Genomic DNA, 20,360 nt, shown 5'->3' with positions numbered 1-20,360 from the left:
GAAGAATTAACATAGGCAGAGAAATTCTCTCTCTCTCTTCCTCCCCTTCTGTCCCTTCCTCCCCTCCATCCCACCTTCTTCCCTACCTTCCTCCCTTCTTTCTTCCCTCCCTTCCTCCCTCCTCTCCAGCCCACCTTTTTTCCTTCCTCCTTCCCTGTCTCCTTTTTTCCTAATATTCAAAAGAATGTAAAATCTGCAAGTCAAAACATGTTTTATTTATTTCTATTGGAAAGGCAGACTTGTAGAAAAAGGAGGCACACAGACAGAAAGATCTTTCATCCACTGGTTCACTCTCCAAATGGCCCCATCAGCCAGAGCTGAACTCATCTGAAAACAGGATCCAGAAGCTCCTTGCAGGTGTCTCATGTGCGAGTAGGGTCCTAAGGCTTTGAGCCATCCTCCACTGCTTTCCCAGGTCATAAGCAGGAAGTTGAAAGGGAAAGGAACAGATGGGATACAACACAGTGCCCATATGAAATGCTGATCTTGCAGGCAGAGGATTAGCCAATAGAGTCATTGAGCCAGCCCCAATCAAAAATGTGTTTAAAAGGTGTGTGGGAGGGGGGAGGAACTGGGCATGATTTGCAGGATTTTGATAAGAATTTAAGTAGCGAGCCACTGTTGAACAAGTGGCTCAAAAGTTGCTTTTGAGAGATTGTCACAGGATTGAGCATTCAAGATATCAGGCTGTTTCTCAGCCTGCCCCAGTTCTGGCTTTTTGCTGGGAAGAGAGCTGCATTCAAATAGCCACTACAGGACAGACTTGTTGTTGTTGTTGTTTTTCTCCAGGGAGATGTATCATGCTTCTATGTCATTTCTACTTGCTATAAGAATATGTTTAGGATAATTGTAGCTTTCTAAAATTTGTAGCTATGCTGAATAGGATTTACAAACTTAAAAACAATGGGATGCTCTGAGTAGTTAAAAGATTTTATGATTGGACTTTCTGCTTGCAATATGCCTTGTCTGCTTCCATTGTGTGAATGTGTGTGGCCCATCTGCTTATGTCGTCACTGTAGGCGCTCAGCTCACTTCCCCTTGCTCGTTATGGCTCTCCTATAATATATCCATTAGGAGCAAGTGCCAGGAATGTAACTCATCTTATTATTAAGGAATAACACAAGTGGAAGCTAAGCATGTGACAGAAAGTATCAAATAATACATTCCAAAGCCCATTGTTTGAGGCATTGGGAATACTTGTCCTCATGATGTGGGAAACAAGAAAATATATGTACATGGCATTACATAAGACTTCAGTACATTATTGTTATTAGTGAGGGGTGAGACAAAGTGCGTCTACTTGAGTCTGTTCTAAGCATTTCACTGGTTAACTCATTAGTCCTTCACAATAACTCTGTATGTTAGATACAATAATTATTCCCATTTTTGTATGAGAGGATACTAGGGTGGGGATGCGCCATTGCAGCAGTGGTGGGTTAAGCCAAGACCTGTGATGCCAGCATCCCACACACACACAATGCAAGTCTCATGTTGCAGCTATTCTGCTTCTGCTCCAACTTCTTGCCAATGTTCCAGGGATGGCAGCAGAAAAATAATCCAACTTCTTGGGGCTCTAACCCACATGGGAGACTAAGAGACAGTTTCTGGCTCCTGGATTTGACCAGGCTCAGCCCTGGCTATTGCGGTCATTTGAGGAGTGAACCAACAGGTAGAAGACATCTCTCTTGTTTTCTGTCTCATTCACTGTACCTTTCAAATAAGTAAGTAAATAAATATTTAAATAGAGGAAACTGGGGCACAAGGAGGTAAGGAATTTGCCCATAGTTACACAGGCAGAAAGTGGTAGACTTCCAATAGCAACCAAGGCAGTCTGGCTCCAAAGTTGATAGTACTAGTTAGTGTGCAATACTAGTTAGTGTGCAATTGCTACTGCAGGAGGAATCTCGAGCTATTCATAAAAGAGTCACTGACTGCTCCAGGAGCCCAGGAGCAATAGCTGCCTGACTCTTTGCCCTTGGCTTTGCAATAAAAACCTGCTTTTTTCCTTCACCAACCTGATATCAGTGGTTGGCTTTTTGCACTTCAAGCAAGTGGATCCAGTTTGGGGATTCTACAACAATGCCTCCAAATGTGGCAGCCATTGTTGGCCTTGGTATCTGATCCCAATTTGTTCATGAGGGCTGCATTTTGACAAGTGGTATGACTTGATTGATGAATCTGATCACTCCCCCGCCCCTCATACTTTATTTTATTATCATTATTTTTTTCTATCTTGCCTATATTTTTAAAGGCATTTCCTTAGAGAAAATGTCCCCTCCAAATAAACTTTTTTTTTTTTGAACATAGAATAGGTCAGTCTGTGGCAGAGCCTTGGGACCACCTGAATTGTCACACTGGGTAGGTCTTTGGAAGGTTTTGCTTTCTTCTGGGGAATATAGCAAGAAGATATTGCAGTGTGCATTCCAGAGGTCCCGCCTTCAAATCTCAGACACATAAAGAGTTTTGTTGATGTTAGCACACTGATTTATTGAGTGCAAGTTGCCCATCAGTCCCTTACACATTTCTTCCTAAAAAAATGCTGAGTTTTGGCTACCCAATACCACTGACTTGCGTCTGAATGGTGCAGCCCCAGCCTTGCTGGGGTGTTTTTGTGTTCTCCAAGGGAAGTCCTGGTGTTACTTTTCCTGACTCACCTGCCTCTATGTCCCATAAATTGCCCTTTCCAGCTGTGTTTCAGCCAGCCCTGGGTCCTCTCTGCAGGACATCTCTGAGCTGAATCTTGTAGTGTCTGGAGTCCTGCTTCACCTGTGCCCCAACCCACTCTGCTCTTTGCCTCTCTCCTACCTCTTCCACAGCAATTCTTTTCCCTTTTGGATTCCCAGGGGCCTTACATATATATATATATATTTTTTTTTTCAAGAGAAGGTTTGACTTACAGAAATATTGGAAAGCCATTACTTTATGGCAGGGATATATTCATACTTTCCATGCTGCCATTGATAATTATGTGCACAGATGATCTTTTACAAAATTTTATTTCTTGGACCCAATGCAGTAGCCTAGTGGCTAAAGTCCTCACCTTGTGCATGCCAGGATCCCATATGGGCACCAGTTCTAATTCCGGTGGCCCGACTTCCCATCCATCTCTCTGCTTGTGACCTGGGAAAGCAATCAAGGACAGCCCAAAGCCTTAGAATCCTGCACCCGCATGGGAGACCTGGAAGAGGCTCCTGGCTCCTGGTTTCAGATTGGCTCAGCCCTGGCCTTTGTGGCCGCTTGGGGAGTAAATCAATAGATCAAGGATCTTTCTCTCTGTCTCCTCTTCTCTGTGTATCTGACTTTACAATGAAAGTCAAATAAATCTTTTTTTTTAATTAATTTCTTTTGTTTCTTTGAAAGGCAGAGAGAGAAAGATTGATTTGCCCTAAGCTAGATTACTTCTCCAATGCCTACAATAGCCGTCGCTGAGCAGGTTGAAGCCAGGAGCCTGGAACTCAATCTGGACCTCCCACATGGATAACAGGAATCCAAACACTTAAGCCATCTTCCACAGCCTTCCAAGATGTGCAATAGCGTGAAGATAAAGTAAGAATCAGAGCCGGGACTCAAACCCAGGACTCCAGTGTCAGGTGCCAGAGTCTGAAATGGCATTGTGCCTGCCACAGTGATTGTTTCAATGCCTTGCTCTGCGTCGCTCTAATTGGGCCATATCCTAGGAAGTACCACTGGAAACCCGGCTATTCTTCCTCAGCCACTGGAGTCTTAAATAAGGCAGCGTTACAGCAATGGTTGAAGAAAGCTGAAGACAGGACGCTCCACAGTATCAGGGCATCAATCCCTGGTTTTCTGAGCTGCTGATTGTTAATTCAGGAAAGCTTTATGGAACATACATATTTGGAATTTGTTTTTTCGATTTGGAAAAACATTGCAGTATCCCTGAAAGTAAGGTCTGTATGTCCAGAGGGCATAAAGAACTTTGTGAGTGTTCCTTATGTAAATTATATTTATAATAATTGTTTTGTGGCATTGGTACTTTTGGGGAAAAGATTTAACAGTTGGCTCAATTTGATGGTATGCTTCAAAGTAATAAGAAATGTTTATTTATCAACAGGTCCTGTAATTAAGCAATCTCACTCGTCATGCTGACTTCTCCGTTGAGACCTATTACAGGGCCAAGAAACTTAAAAATGTGCATACCCCCCAAGTTTGTAGGAGTTTTGGAAATACTATCTCCTCATTCTATTAGAAGCCAAGAGGTCATTTTTAATGTCTTTATAGCCACCAAGAGGTACTTTTCTGAAAGCGCCCATAGGAGTATTTTATCAGCAGGATTCCTGATAGAAGATTATTTGGATTCATAATCAAGTCTCTGGAACTTGATTTTATGGAGGTGGGAAGGAGTGGAGGTGTGCATCATTTTATGCAAAACACACAGAAGTGTTTCTTACAAGGTGCTGGTTTCTTTTGATTTTTCGTTGTTTGAATTCGATATTCTTGGCACTTAACCTATAGTTCTTCGTGTGTTTGTTCTGGGGGTTAAGCCTCACTCAGCAGTGCTGGGGAGAACGGACTCAAGGGCTTAGCAAGGATCCGCAGTGATTCTGCCCCTAGCCCTTCTCTTTTGGAGTCACTGCTCCCTCTGGCCAGCCCTCCTGCCTCCTTGCGTGTTGGATTAGATTTACAACAGCTGCTGTGGACATGGTTGCCTAAACCTCTGGAATGTTTAGCTGAATGCTTCTGGTGAAGTAGTTCACACCAAGTCTGTACCTCCTGTTTTTTTTTTTTTTTTTAATTTCAAATGCCCTTTAATCATAGTCTTTTATGCACTTGATCACTCTATCATTTTGTACTTCGACATCCTCATAGATCCGTTAAGAAATTTTACTTCAAGCACCAGGACTTACTTAACATTTTGATTAACCAAGCTGTTATTCTGTTTGAGCTAAGCGATGACAGTGTATTTGATTGGAGCCCTGGAATTGTTATTTTAAAATCAAAGTAATGGATTATGATCTCAGAATAAGGACATGATCCCAAAGAATAATAATAATTAGAACATCAACCAATTAGAAGAAAAGAAGCACCCCACTGTAGAACACTGGACTCTGTATCCAGATCCTGAGGACCTCTGCAGGTCATCTCCTGCTGTTCCCACCCTGGGGGAGCCTCACTCCACCTTCTAGTTCTTTGAAGTAGGCACTTTGTGGGAGTTGGGTGCTTTGTTCTCTCTGCCTCTGCTGCCCTTGCTCTTGTTGACTGTTTCCAGCCTCAGCATGGCCACCACATCTAAGCCATTTCCTCTCACCCAACTCTTGTTCACATATATACACATCACTATCTTTAGCCACTTGATATTTCCTTTTGCATCAGAAAATCTAACTTGTATCTCTTTGCTACCTCTGTGTCTTGCCCACTGTACTCCAAACTCCAGATCAGGTACAGATTACACTTAACACTGTTCTCACTGTAGCCTCACTGCATCCTGGCAGCTGACATGAAGTAGGTACCTAGACCCTGATTTCAGTGGGACATTCAGAGGTCTCAGCCTTTTCTAGAGCTCACAGCAGGATGTTCTGTGCTTGGCGCTTCCTGAATCTAGTGCAGTAGCGTGATCTTCTGGAGGCTGAATGTAACCAAGCTGTGCTGATTTTTCTCAGGCATATGAAGGATCAGAATAAGAAGGTGGCCAACCTCAAGCACAACCAACAGTTGGAAAAGAAGAAGAATGCCCAGTTATTAGAAGAGGTCCGCAGACGAGAGGATAGCATGGCCGACAACTCGCAGCATTTGCAGGTGAGCTCGGGGCTTCTCTTCCTATAATTGGAGATGGACTCTCTCTGCCATGGAGCCATTGCTCTGGGAAAATGGGCATGACTCGGGTGAACTTGCCTCTGCCTTGAGCCTGGCACTCACAATGTACTTCCAAGGAACCCGATGCATCTTCCCAACTGTGGAACATCATTTCCAAAATGGTACCCAAGAAAAATCAACTTGGGTGGAGCACTAAGAGATACTGCTCACTCGGAGTTTCTTGGTACCTGTACCTCACCTTAAAAGGTAAGAGCTGCGTTGGTATAGTTGATAAGAAGCATAAAACTCCTCATACATCGTCTTTATCTTTTTTTTAAAAGTTGTCTTAGGGTTGATGGAAGGAAAATATGTGTTGTCACAGAAGATGTTTGAAAATGGTTATGGCTAGCAGATCTCAGACAGTTTACAAACTGGTGTTGTTTTGTTGGAAACATTGAGGCTCTGTCCTGGATCATTGCTCTGTTTTCTCCATGAATTAGTTATCTCTATTTGACCAGCCCTTTCTTGGAAAACAAATGACCTACTGAAAAACACCAATTTTTCCTCATTAACCATCCCCATTTTTGGCAAAGGATCTTCCCCCGTGTGCTCAATAAAACATTCAAACTAAAACAGGGCATTTGCTTTGAAGTTTCTTTATTCCAGTGTGCCTTTAAATGAAACAGTTCAAGTTCTCCTTGGCTGGATTTCATGTTACATTTACTTATTAATTAGCGTCTTTCTCCAGTTATATATGAGGTTTCCTCCTTGGAGATGGAAGAACTTAGATAATTTCAATATGTACTTACAGTTCATCTTCTTAATTGACTGAAGGAGAAATAAATAAATATTCCAGAATAGCAAACACCTTGCTCAATGTGGAGTCCGTGAGGGATACTTGATCAGTATTAGTTTCACTGAATCTTCTTTTTCATTGGTGCTTCATCTGGAGTATTCACTGAATAATACAATGGCAGCATGAAGTCCACTATTCAAATGTGGTCCCTCTTTAGCAAGGACCAATAAGTTACTTGAATCCCCAGCTTCCCATGACCAAGGGTTTCATGTTTCAGTGCCCCTCCACCACTTCTCTCACTATCATAGAATGTGTTAGATTGGTGATTAAGGACTGAGACTATAATAAGTTAATACAGAACATTTTAATGGTGCTTCCAACCATTTTATTCCTCTCGGTAGTATTGGTGATTTTGCATATGAAGAAATTAGAGTCTCAGAAAAGTTATGAAACACCGTTTCAGTAAAGAATGGCCATGGACCTGACTGCAGGTTTGCTTGCCTTTGGGAACTGATGTAAAAGGAACAGTAACAGTGGTAGGTACCATTTATTGAGTGTTTCAATATGCTGGGCACTGTGCTATGTAAAGTGACTGCTATTTAATTCTGTGTCTGCTGGGTTAAACAGGACTCTGCTGTGTGACAGGGACACAGCTCAAGCTCCATTATGAGGGAAAATGGAGAATTTGATTCAATTCACTGAAAAGGCCAGGAGTGGGTGTCTGGCCCTGACCACAGGTGTTCCACCAGTGGCAGCAGGTTATGCCTCCTAGTGGCTGCTCGCAGGGATGCTGTGCTCTTTGGCCTGGAAAGCAGAAAGCCCAGGGGAAGGAGAGTGCCTCTGGCTGGTAGACTAAGCATTCAGTGATAGAACGTGCACAATCACCAGGCTGGGGCTGGGCTGTGTGGTCCCATGGAGCCTGAGGAAGGGATCAACTTCACTTAAACCCTGAGGGGCCAGATGCTGTCCCACCAGAAAGAAGTGATTTTCATTACTGAGAGGAGTTCTGGGCAGATGATGCCACAGCCATATGTTGCATCCCACAAGAGTAGATTATGTTATCCCATTTGCTATGTGAGGAAAAGAAGGTGCTCAGAGATGGACTAACCTGTACAATAGGGCCTAGCTAGTAAGCGGCAGAGTTGGGACTTAATCCTAGATCGAAGAATGTGGGTCCTGAAAAATTAGAAAAGCAAGGAAACCGTAGTGTGACAAAGGGAATTTTTGTGGATCAGGTGGGATTTGAGCTAAATGTGCATTGCTTGTGTCAGAGGTGGAACAATATGGGAAGCCTTCCTTTCAAAGCAATTGTCAGGAAAGGTACAGGAGTTGGATAGAGCAAGATACAGTCAGGACAAAAACAAAAGCATTTTGTGGCAATTTTCAGTGAATGAGTGTTATATTCTTTAACTACTCTGGGGCTGGAACATCCAAGTTTCATTCCAGACTTGAAAGTTTACCAACTGAATGTTTGAGAGAAGGTTATGTAACCGCCAGAAACCTCAATTTATTAATCTGTAAGAGGGGGATAATAGGGCCTGGCGCAATAGCATAGTGGCTAACGTCCTCACCTTGAATGCACCAGGATCCCATGTGGGTGCCAGTTCTAATCCCAGCAGCTCCACTTCCCATCCAGCTCCCTGCTTGTGGCCCAGGTGGGGGAGGGGGGCAGTCTAGGACAGCCCAAAGCTTTGGGACCCTGCACCCGCATGGGAGACCTGGAGGAAGCTCCTGGCTCCTGGCTTTGGATTGGCTCAGCACTGGCCATTGCGGCCACTTGAGGAGTGAACCGTCGGATGGAAGATCTTCCTCTCTGTCTCCTCCTCTCTGTGTATCTGCCTTTCCAATAAAAAGAAATAAATCTTTAAAAAAAAGGGGGACTAATACATGTATCTACTTCAGAGTTGTTGTGAAGGCCACAGAGCCGATGCGTGTGAAGAATTGATGACTATAAGTGACGTAGTCCATGCTCAAAATAGGTGTTACTGATGAACTGTCGGAGCAATAAGGAAAAAGTGAATGAAATGTTTAAAAAGAGAGAGGTCTGTTAGATTCATGGACAGTAACACGGTTTTGCCCTGATGTGCATTGAACATCAAAGTTTACTTTTCTATATATAGCAATTTCTTCTTTTCTAAGAACACATCTAGTTATGGAAATTAATGTCTTGTTTTGGCCCATGAACTTTTGTATAGCAATATTTTCATAAAGGGCCTCGCCTTGATAGCTACCTCACAGACCTATTTATAAAAGATAACATGGTCTGGAATTGCTTTAGTTGCATTCCTGACCACCCCAAATAAAGGATAGCATTTGAAATGCAATAAAAGTGATCACGATTAATTTTGATGAAAATGTCTCTGGTTAAGGTTAATAGAGAGTGAACCTCCCACTGTCCTGGCTTCTTGAGCAGATGGATTCAGATGCAGTAATTACTGCCTTCTAAATAGAGCTTTCTGCAAGCACTTGCGTTTTTAATATGAATGTTGGTTAAGTGCTGTAAATATAAGTCAACCAGGATTTGAGTTGGTTGATTGGTTGATTAAACTGGGGTTATACAATTTGCACTGGTATATTCACTGTATTCTATGCTAGTGTTTTGTAATGATTGGATGCCCTGGTTTCATCATTTCAACCAATGACTTAGGAATTCCGAATGTATCCAGTGGCACACTGTTTGCAGTAGTAAATGTTGGGTTACCATTCCAAGGAAAATTTGAAGAGATTCATCTATTTGGCACAGAAACCAGAGATAGAATTGATTAAATGCTATTTGTTGTTCAAACCAGGATACAACTGAAAAAGGTAAAACCTGGGCCACCTCATCCAAACCTGGACATATTGTCATGATACAAAACCTTTCACAAACATGACCATCCTTAGATTTTATGTTTATGATTTTGTGGGAAAAAATTGTAAACACCTGCCTTCAGGGTCTAAAAAGACTAGTGTTATGAGTTATAGGTTGTTATGTAAGAGGAATGTTGATGTTTGAGTCTCTCAGCTTTTATTTTCTAATTTTATTAGGCATGTATCAACCAGCAATTACTAAAGTTAAGAGTGTGTAACACAAGATTCCAAATCCTAGTGGGTTCAAGACATCAGGCTTTTATTATCACAGGTTTGCACATTGACTGAATGGCTCAGTGGCTCCAGGATGGGCTTGGCTGGGGACCTCTGCTATTCCCTGATGTCTGGGACTAAGTGGGAAAACTCTATTCCATGTGTATTCATTCTAAGGCTCAGGCTGAAGAAGCATCAACAACCCAAGAAAACTTCTAATGACAGTCATTCTGGCACCAAAAAACAAGTAAAAATCAGGAAAGGACTCCTAAGGCCTCATTTTGAATTGACACTGTGATTTTTACTCTACCCACTGGGCAAAACACGGCCTGTGGCATAGTGTGTTCTACCCAGAAAGAGAACATTGCAAAGGGAAAGACAGGAGGAGGGGTGAAAATTGAGTCCAATCTATCAAAACAGACAAGGTTCAGAGAACTATTTCTCGATCATTAGGGAAACAATAGCATGAACATTAGGGAGTTTGAGTGGATGTAATTGCTAGTGATGAGGACTCCAGGAAACTTATGAGTCAAAGAAGGCCCACTAAGCTGTGGTTGAACATTGCTTTTAAAAAGTGGGCCTGGAGTTATATAACTACTTGGTTATCTGAGACAAGTGATAATATATGAATTTTTATGGGAAATTTATGGATTTTTTTAAAAAGATTTATTTATTTATTGGAAAGTCAGATATACAGAGAGGAGGAGAGACAGAGAGGAAGATCTTCTGTCCAATGATTCACTCCCCAAGTGAGTGCAACGGCCGATGCTATGCCGATGCGAAGCCAGGATCCAGGAACTTATTCCGAGTATCCACATCGGTACAGGGTCCCAAAGCTTTAGGCCTCCACTGCTTTCCCAGGCCACAAGCAGGGAGCTGGATGGGAAGTGGAGCTGCTGGGATTAGAACCAGCACCCATATGGGATCCTGGTGCGTTACAAGGCGAGGACTTTAGCCGCTAGGCCACACTGCTGGGGCCCATTTTTATGGATTTTTTTGAAAGTTGGTTCAACATTGTAGATTCTCTGAGGGTTTTAATGGAGCCTATCTGCATGTGAATTATCCACTGGGTTGTGGATGTCATGGCGTAATCTGGCACTCTGAGCCCACAGGGGTGATATAATGAAGAAGATAAAGACACCGAGAATGCGCTCCTTGCTACTCAAGGAGGGGAGGGAGGTGGAGGATTAATATGAGTCCCCTTTATGTCTGAAAATACCTTAAACTTTTGCTTCTCAGAAGAGCCCATCCATGTGCTATAGAATTTTTTTAAAGAATTATTTTTAAAATGAATATGTTTAAAAATTTTTGTTTAATCTAATGATGGAGAGTGAGAAAGAGAATTCATCCACTGCTCTACTGCCCAATTGCCCGCAGTGGTCAGAGATAGGCCAGTGCCAAATCTGGGAGCTGGAAACTCAATCTGGATCCCTCATAAACCTGATCATCTGAGCCTTTACCACTGCCTTGGAGGGCACACACTTGCAGGAAGTTGGAATCAGGAACACAGTTGGGTATCCGACCTGAATACTGCAACATGGGGTACGAGCATCTTAACAGGGAAGCCAAATGCCTGCGTCAAGAGCGTTGTTGATTTAATTAGCTAGACCTTTTTGTTTGTTTGTTGGCAAAGAGAACAGGCAGAGAAGGATACTGTACGATGAAATTTAACTGTCCAGTGTTCAAATCCTGGCTGTTTTTATCATTAGGTCAAGGCCTTGAGTAAGACAGAAAACCTCTTTCTGGCCCTAACGTTTTCATTGTTAAGTGGAGAGTACAGTGTTACGTTCTTGGGTACGTAAATGAAAGTGAGGTTTGTCCAAGAGTCTAGCGCAGCACCTGACCTAAATTCAGCTACCAGAGCTTTTTTTTTTTTTTTTTGTCCTGTGGAGCTTTTAAACATAGAAGGCAGTGACTGCTGGGAGATCACCCTGCACATCCTCTGAAACTGTTTTAGATTGGTGAATAATACAATTGGAGAACATACACTAGTAAATAGAAGTTTCCAATAAATGATTTAAAAAAAAAAAAACCTTTTGAGCAGTAAGGAGAAACAATTAAAACAGATTTTCAGGCTAATGTGGAATTAAGTGTGAAAGATCATGAATTTCTTGTGTAATTCCATAGAACTTTTCCCCCAGGACTCAGATTATAGCACGTGCTATTTATGTCTGGCCTTGGGACTTTGGGCTTCTGTGTGTCCCGTTAGAGCCTGCTTGGAGAGTTTTCAACAAGGTATCTTTCTGGAGATTCACACAAAATTGTCATTACCAGCATGGGATGCATTTGTTTTTCAACTTCCAACTTTTTCCTGCTGAGTAAATATGCCAATTGGAAATCCCAAAGGACCTCTTTGTAGCTGTTGGCTACATTTTTCCCTGTGCAGCTTATAGAACTAATGAACTAACATTGTAAGAAATGCACGGGCCAATATTTTATGCTCCTTTTCTGTTGTATGTCTGCAGAATTCTCTTCAATTTATTGCCTAAAAACTAAAGTCTGTTCTTGTGTGCTTCCGTTTCCAAATTATAGGTTCCCAGGGAACTGTAAACTTTCTTCTCTGCCAGTGGTTAGACTCAAGTGTGATCAGTATAAAAAGCAAATGAATGTTCCCATTTATTCTTGTCCTTTTAGTAGAATTCTTAAAAAAAAAATAAAGCTAGAAGCAATTTTATTTTTCAGTTGGTGCAACTTTGTACATCCGTATCTTTTTTGTTTCCCCCCTGAGGGAACTTGCTTTCCTCTGCTCCTCCAGTTAGAGTTGGAATCAGCAAACAGAGGAAGTGCAACAAACAACACAGACCTCAAAAATGCACAGCTTTCAGCAAAACATATAGTTCATGATGGAGTTCCCAAGGCCTGATTTGTTGTTTGTTTTGTCGATGGAGATGTACATTCTAAGCAGCAATTATAAGTCTTCTTTCTATCTATGTGTTCATCTCTCCAACTCGATATATTCATGGCTTTTTGCAGCTCTTAAGGTTAAAATGGTTACTGTAATGGTGCTGTGCATTCGTGTATGGTGGTACCTTTGCTTGGGAACAGCCAATGAGCAAGCCTGACCAGCACAGCCCAAGGATTCCTCACTGTTGCAATGCAGTGACTGAGTTCCAAGTTTTTCACAGCTCTTGGATGGGCATGGTGTGAAGTGATTTAGGGAGTCTCTATCTTGGCTCTCTTTTTCCAGTGCGTGTAACCACAAGCAAGGTGTGCATGCTACAAACTGAAATGAAAATCCACATGGGTTCTGATGTATGTTGGAATTTAGCATTGTTTGAAAAAAAAAGTGCCTGAAGAAAAATTAAGTACTTAATTTTTTGGACAATTTCCTACCTGGATGGGTAGCGATGGGGATTGGGGGTGCTCCACTAAGTTGTGGATAAATCCTGCTGAGATACCATGGGCTGAACGGAGCCTCACCCAGCCATTCCAGACTCCATGAATAGTTTCTGACCAAGAGAACTACTCAAGTTTTGTGAATTTGCAGAGGACCATGGTACACTGATGAGTGGGACTGATGGTTAGCACAAAAGTGCTCTCTCTCCCCAGGGATTTATTTCAACATTTGTTTTTCTTTCATGTTGTAATCCCCCCACGAGCCAAAAACGACTCTTGCTGTAGCAGGTCCCCTAAGGCAGTGTCGGAAAATCTTATTTGACAATCGGTTTCTGGTAGCCTTGAGTTGAAGTCGTTACTCTTTGTAGTAACTCATAGTGTGTCAGAGGTGACAAGCCGTCCTCCTGTGCAGTGTTATTTAGGAACTAACCATTTGTTAGAAACATTCCAAGAAGCCAAACGAAATCATGTAAATAAAACTCTTGTACGTGGAGTTTTTCAGTTTTTCTTCTTTCTTCCCGGTAAAGTATGTCTTGTTTTTCTGAATGTGCAGTAACTTGCATATTTCTTCTGAGAAACGTCTTCTGCTTTTTCCTGCGGATTTGTGACCTAATCCTCCACTTCATACAGCCCCTCTGTACAAACACAATATATTTCTATGGAAAAGAGAGGTTTACCCTTAATCAAGTGTTGCCTAATCTACCTACTAAATTACCCCCTGGAGACGGAGTGGGGTTCATTATTCTTTTCTGAAGGGTCTGCAGGTTTTACTCCACTAGGGGCTCACCAGCAGTCCTTGGCAAAGTGAATGTTTGTTTGCCAAGGCTGAAGATCTCACAGGATGAAATGCAACATATTTGTGACATGAAATCATCATCATTATAAGATAGAGTCTGGAGAGACAAGGTTGGGAGGGGCCTGGGTTGGAGACTGGAGTCTTGCTAGAATTGTATGGGAATCTCACATTCATTTCCAGAGGGGGCTGAGAGGGAAGATCTCGTTTTGTGATTAGTATATCCTGAAGTAGAAAAGTGTAAGGGAAAGACCATGTCTGCCCTCCTGTGAATGCCAGTGAGAACTGGAACTAGATGTTGTCCTAAAGAAACTAGCACACTGAGCACTCAGGGGAGGAGCGAGGGCTGGCATTGTAGGCTGTCTGTCTTCTGTTCACTTTGGCCTCTAGTCTTCCTTTTGGGTGAAACTTGGCTACAAACTGGAGACACCATAATTTTATAAGAGTCAGCACTGATCATCAATGTAGTCACTAACAATTGATACACTAATACAATACATAATAAAATGCTACAAAAATAATAGTTCAATAAATAGCATAGCCCACTTACACTAGAGCCCCATGTTTTTTTTTTTTCCATAGCACCTTCTACTGCTATTGGGAATTGGTTGGCAAGTGTGACTTGTCTCCATGCTATAGATAAGGAAACTGAAACTTAAAGACTGTTGGTCAGTAACTCATGGGTCTTCCTGAAGGCAAAGCCTTGAGAAAGGGGCCAAAGTTAAGGCTCAACCTTTGAACATTGAGGAAAAGGCAAACCATTCTCCATCAGTTTCATGGAAGTGAGAACTTGATCATGCGTTTTTGGGAGCATCTGTGTGTTTTTCTGCTTAAGTCCATAGCTTGTGTAGTTTTAATTTTCAAAGTAGTCACAATGAAAGCCTTGCTAAGGGACTTTCAAGGCAAGAGGGCTGAAAGAAAAAAAATAATCCTGACAGCACACCTTATTTATTTTTTTCCAAGATAGAATTTATGTAATAACTCACTCACGGGACTAGTGTGATCCCTAGGGGGCAATCATGTTCAACATGCATCAAAAGAATCCAGTCCAGTGTAACCAACTCTTCCCAGCCAGGGTAATTACCACAGGTTTACCCTGAGATATCACTACCCAGAGGTTAGGCAGTGGGGCACCTGCAAATCACAGTGTGTGTCATTCTGACATCAATAACCTCTTTCTAATAGATGCTAGTATTTCAGCACATTGCTGCCCAAGGCAGAGATCTGGGTATGGTTAATTTTTAAGAAATGTTAACTTTGACTTATGACTTGTCCAAAGCATTGCTAAGTTGTATATTCAAACACTCAAGATTAAGGAAGTGACAATCAATGACATAGGCAATGATTTAGATAGAAATCTTGCAAAAGGAAAATACAACGATAAAATCTGTTCCTATTCACTTAATAGTCTCTCCTGTAATACATGTTTGGGAAGTGGGTGACTTGAATTTATGGCACTTTTAATTTCTTTTCTGCTATTACGTTTTCCCTCTACATCTTATTTATGTTGCCTGGGAGAAGCCCTGCAAGGCTGGGCAATTTTAAGTTTTTCTTACTCGAAAGGACTTTAGAATTTATTTAATACAAGCTCTTTGTTTTGCTGTTGAGGGAAAAGGGGCCAGGCAAAGGCAAGACAACTATTCATGATTCTAGAGGTAGTTGGTGGTAGAGCAGAGGCCAGACTCCAGCCTTTTCCCTCCTTGTCTAATGTCATGTGTGCAGCCCTCTGGTTCCTGCAGTAAGATTAGAATGGTCAGAATCCCCTACCTGAAAGATTAAGTCTCTGTCCTTCAGCACTGGATTTAGAATACTTATCTAAAATGACATAAGATTACCTTTCACGCTAAACTAAGATTTACACATATTTTCTACTTACACATATTCTATAATTTTCTGTGCTCCACTTGTATTTAAAACTATATGACTGAAGAAGTGGCTAAGTCAGCAGTGGAGAAAATTGCAATGACATCATCGTACAGACTTAGCACTCCTTGTATTATAAATAAAAGTTAGTTTAAGCGATCTATATCTTGTCCTCATTGATAAAAATACATTGCTCATGCAGAGACTCAGGAAGTCTCTTGTTAGGGAAAGCAATTGTAGATTGCTTGAAAAATTCAACAATACTGATAACTGCTATTCTTACTGAGCAATGAAGGAAGGCTAGGATGATGTCTTTGTTAAGCTCTCCAGGACAGCTCAGACGCCAAGAGAGTCTGAGGTTAGCATGCATGAGGGTTATCAGGGATGCTCCCAGGAGGTGAGGGAAGCAGGATGTGAATAATGTAGTTGTAATGAAGGTGACAGCACCTCTCATCAGTTGCTCTAGGGTTGGGGTAGCCATTTGGAGGGTGCATTGATCCTAATCAGTAATGAAGGGCAGGGCTCTTGTACCATTTTTCCTAAATCAGTGGATGGGAGCAACCATTAGGGAGGGGTGTAAACTTGGCAGTGCAGCTCTCAAGAAAGCACAACCCTGGAAGCTGGGGGTGAGCACCTTAGACCTGAAGGGGCCTCTGGACAGTGCCTTGCCTCATTCACAACGTGTGTTACACACTTTTCCTCTGCCAACATGGATACAAGCAGCTGATACCAGAAGTCTTGTCCACCCAGTGTCACAACTCTCAATACAAGTCATTAAAAACAATCATGGTTGACCAATTTGCTTTGTGCAAACACTGGGTTGTTGAATCATCAACAAACTAATGAAATTGCTGCTGTCATTGAGTTCATTTTACAGACGGCATGATTGAGACCTGGTGATGTTAAAGGAAGAAAGAGCCAGCATTCTTCTTTTCCAGGTCTCGGTCAAAGCCAGGTAGTTCTCTGTCCTCTGGATGGAACTGTTTTTGGTTTTTTTTAAGTTTTATTTATTTGTTTTATTTGTTATTAACATTGTATTATGTGATACAGTTTTATAGGCACTGGGATTCCCCCCACCCCTCCTACAACCCTCCCCCACATTGTGGATTCCTCCACCTTGCTGCATAACCACAGTTCAAGTTCAGTTGAGATTCCTTCATTGCAAGCATATACCTAGCATACTGTTGTTTTTATGCTTTGCATGTAAAGCAGTTGTTACAGCAGCAACAAAGATGATAGACAGGCTACTCCAAAGACAGAAAGCCAGTAACATAAAGCCTTCTCTTAACTGAATTCTTAAATATGTGAGGGGCTCTGCCTTCAGCTCAGCAGGCTGACTTCTCAAGTCTCTAGAAAACTTTTTGTGCTGCAGGCATGGTGCTGCCTTCTGGGATTTAACAATGTGTGAAACAGATTGTTTACCCTTGAATATCTCCAGCTTTTTTCTCTTGGTTAGGGTCCCCTTTCCTCAGCCTTCGATACACAGTAAGTTCTGAATGTAAGCCAGCACCCACATCTCTGGGCTGCTTCCTGCTCAAGGATGACAGATCATTTGAAAGGAATAGCAATGAAGGTGTACTTGCAGCTAGAGCCTTGGCTGTGGTGAGCCAGAGCAGAGGCCTTCTGCCCACAGCTCTGTACAGGTTACCAGTGTGCGAGTGGGCAAGGAATAAGCACAGCAGGCAGAAATCTAATTTCTAGTCAAATCACTGATGAACTGTGAGACTTCAAACAAGTGACTTGCTGTTCTCCCTGGACCTCCATTTTCTTATTTTCTTATCTTCCAAAGCAAGAAACTTTCACTGGGGCAAGCTCCCCTCCAGGTGTGAAATTCAGGGTATCCAAAGATACTGAGAGATGCATATACTTGACGATTTAAAGATGCCTTCCAGCACCATGAATGACTGGAGCTGCTGCTTTCAAAGCAGAGTATACGCATCAGGGGTAAGGTTATCCTTCTGTTGGGTATCTGGGCAAACAAGTATTCTAATAGCATAGTTGATATCTTGCCTTAAGAGAAAGTTAGTCAAATACTTTGCTTCCCATTTGGATTACAGGGTGGCCACTTTGAGAATTTTTTATATAGGGTGTGCTAACACAGGCTGTTTTCTTTCTGAAGAGCAATCGGTTATAATAACACATCCAACAATTGTTACTTTTTTTGGTATGAGATAGATCAGAACTGTGGCAGTCTGGACACAAGGCAGGAACTCCTCAGAATCAAGCCACCAAGGACAGGAACTATGTGGCTTTTTAACGTCATTGTTTGTGAAGTAGACCATTATTTTAATAAGTCACTGTATCAATAGGGACATTTTCTCCACCACCACCCCCTCTCTGTGGGGCTTTAGCAAGCTGTGGGAAAATAGAATACAGACTAATTTGACAAAAAGCGGATTGATGCTATCTAAGTTCACATTTCCCAAAACATGTTTATCAAAGTGATAGTTCTATGCGACACCGTAAAGAAAAAGAGTTTCATTTATCAAATGCCTTTGGAAAACAGTATTACAGAACTTCAAGTAGTTTATGGAAAATGAAATTCAAAGATTAGTTCATTTGGGTGTAAAAAATGTTGAAGTCCATGCAGTCAGTGCGTCATCAGTATGTTGAAGGAAAATGTGTGTTATGCACAAGTTATATAAGGGTTTGAAATCCTTTTTATCCAAAAAAAGTTACAGTTGATTCTATTTTTCTGTGAACTTTTTGAAGTTCCTCCTTGCATATTTTGTCTTGCATATTAGTGTATTAAAGGTTTTGGAAAGTCTGCCTGTCAATGGAACCATTTAATATTTTCTAATCCCAGTTGTTTCCCAAACACTTGAAAGAAGCAGACTTTTGTTTTCTCCCCAGAGTATCTTTTAACGTGATAAAGAATTCATAGTATTTGGAACTTGGATAATTGCTGATCTAGGCAATTCACATGCCGATCACTGAGATGTGCAATTAGTTCTTTGATTACAGTCTCAAGTTGCACCAACTATGCTATGGTACTTTATTAAGCACGGTACTGTCTTTGCATAGTCAGAATCTAGTGGGTTGGAGTTGCTCCCGCTGCATAGTTAAAGAATAGTTCTCGTTACAATGATTGGCCAAGAAAATTCTGCTTCTATTGTACCTCTAAGCCATTGAATAAAGCTGGTGTGAAGCAAATGTGACAAATGTCCCTGACAGGCCAAGTAGTAGTTCTGAGATTTTCCTTCTCACTACAATCCACACTGCCTCGTGCTTGTAAGACCCCATTATTCTACATCCCAAATTTGAATTTGAGGGAGAGTGTTTTGGAAATTATTCCAGTTTTGAATAATGAAAAATCACATTTCTTCAGATAGCCATTGGGTTGGAGGCAATTTTGCCTTCTTTTTCCTAAGACAGTCCATGGGCAGCATGGAATACTGAGCTCGAAGTTCCTGTTAAACTGTCAGGGTCGATTATATGGGCTGAAAATGAAGCACAGAGCGTCCCTGTGTCACTACCAGCAGACTTGTTTTTACTTTAGTTGCACTTTCTTGGCTGTGAAAGGATCCTTATGAGAAATTAGAAAACCGCAAATTTGAACATGTTAACAGTTAAACAATATAACCTTAATGTATGTCTCCCAGATGTCTGAGTCGCTTCATAAATGGGCCTGCAATTTCTGAATGAACTGCACCTCTCTAACCCTGGCTTAAGGACACCTTTCCCTGGTACTCATCTTACAAGGTTATTTTCTTCCGGACTCTACATGGCGGATTAGGTCCTGTTATTCACTGTGGCTTGGTTCATCCAAATAAAGTTTCACTTCATAGGAATTACCATGCCATTCCTAGAGCCCAATGTCTGAGAGCAGGGTTGATGTGAGAATTGCATCTTTAGGGGAGGTGAAATCAGAGAGAGAGATATGACAATCATGATAGATTCTTCAATGTTTGTAATTCTCAAAGTTTATTTTTTTGTGTGTAAAATTAAGACTGGTTCTGTATTTTAAGTGCTTATGAGATGCAAGTTTTGTTTCTATATTCATTCATTGCAGTCATCTTTACTCACCTTTGGGGTAATTGAGACAAGGTTCTTGTGTTCTCTCACACACGTTCTTTTATTTAGAGTTACAGAGGATGAGGGCTGGGCAGAGGGAGAGTAAGACATTTTTTCCATCTTCTGGTTCACTCTCCAGTTGACTGCAATGGCTAATTCAAAGCCAGGAACCAGGAGTTTCATCTGCATCTTCTGCTGCTTTTCCCGGGCCATTAATGGGGAGCTGAATTGAAAGTGGAGCAGCCAGCATATGAAACTTGTGCTCCTGTGAGATGCCAGCATTGCAAGTGGCAGGCTTGCCTCCTACATCACCATGCCAGCCCTTCTCTCATCCTTTCTAATGAGTATGTGACGACATATCTATAAGACATGGAGGAGATTGGGCAGTAAAACCTACTGGATTTTTTTGGTAGGTTGCACTAAGCTGAAGTTTAAAAGATGATTATTCGAAGCAAAGAAAATATGAGTTTTTCCACCCACATGGAAAGACCTTATCATAGCCTGTAGTGCCCTCTATAATGGCCCCTGGCTGTTTTTGGAATCCCCTGACCTCCAGTGTCCCCCTTATTGAGTGCTACAGCACATCAGCCTCCAAGTCTGCTCTGAGTCTTAGAATATGCTGTTATTCTGGAGTGTTCTTTCTTCAGACATGTGTGTAACTGTTTCAGCTTTCAGAGATCTCTTTATGCAGCATCTTCTCAAAGAGTTTCTCTGAAAGTTTTTTTTTAGTTGTTGTTACTCTTC

General features: G+C 41.7%; 1 protein-coding gene across 3 annotated transcripts in view; it reads left to right on the top strand.

Moving 5' to 3' along the window:
* The window catches only part of ERC2 (ELKS/RAB6-interacting/CAST family member 2), a 628,330-nt gene that overhangs the window by 386,011 nt on the left and 221,959 nt on the right, over positions 1 to 20,360 (top strand). For all 3 annotated transcript variants that reach the window (XM_040994652.1, XM_040994651.1, XM_040994650.1), the window contains one exon: positions 5,619 to 5,754. In XM_040994652.1, coding sequence (XP_040850586.1) covers positions 5,619 to 5,754 — 136 coding nt within the window. The remainder of the gene's footprint in view (positions 1 to 5,618; positions 5,755 to 20,360) is intronic.

Source organism: Ochotona curzoniae, unplaced genomic scaffold, assembly GCF_017591425.1.
Source record: "Ochotona curzoniae isolate NIBS_2020 unplaced genomic scaffold, NIBS_Ocur_1.0 contig_908, whole genome shotgun sequence".
Lineage (NCBI taxonomy): Eukaryota > Metazoa > Chordata > Mammalia > Lagomorpha > Ochotonidae > Ochotona > Ochotona curzoniae.
The sequence above is the reverse complement of the archived record's forward strand: the minus strand, read 5'-3'. Positions and strand labels throughout refer to the sequence as shown.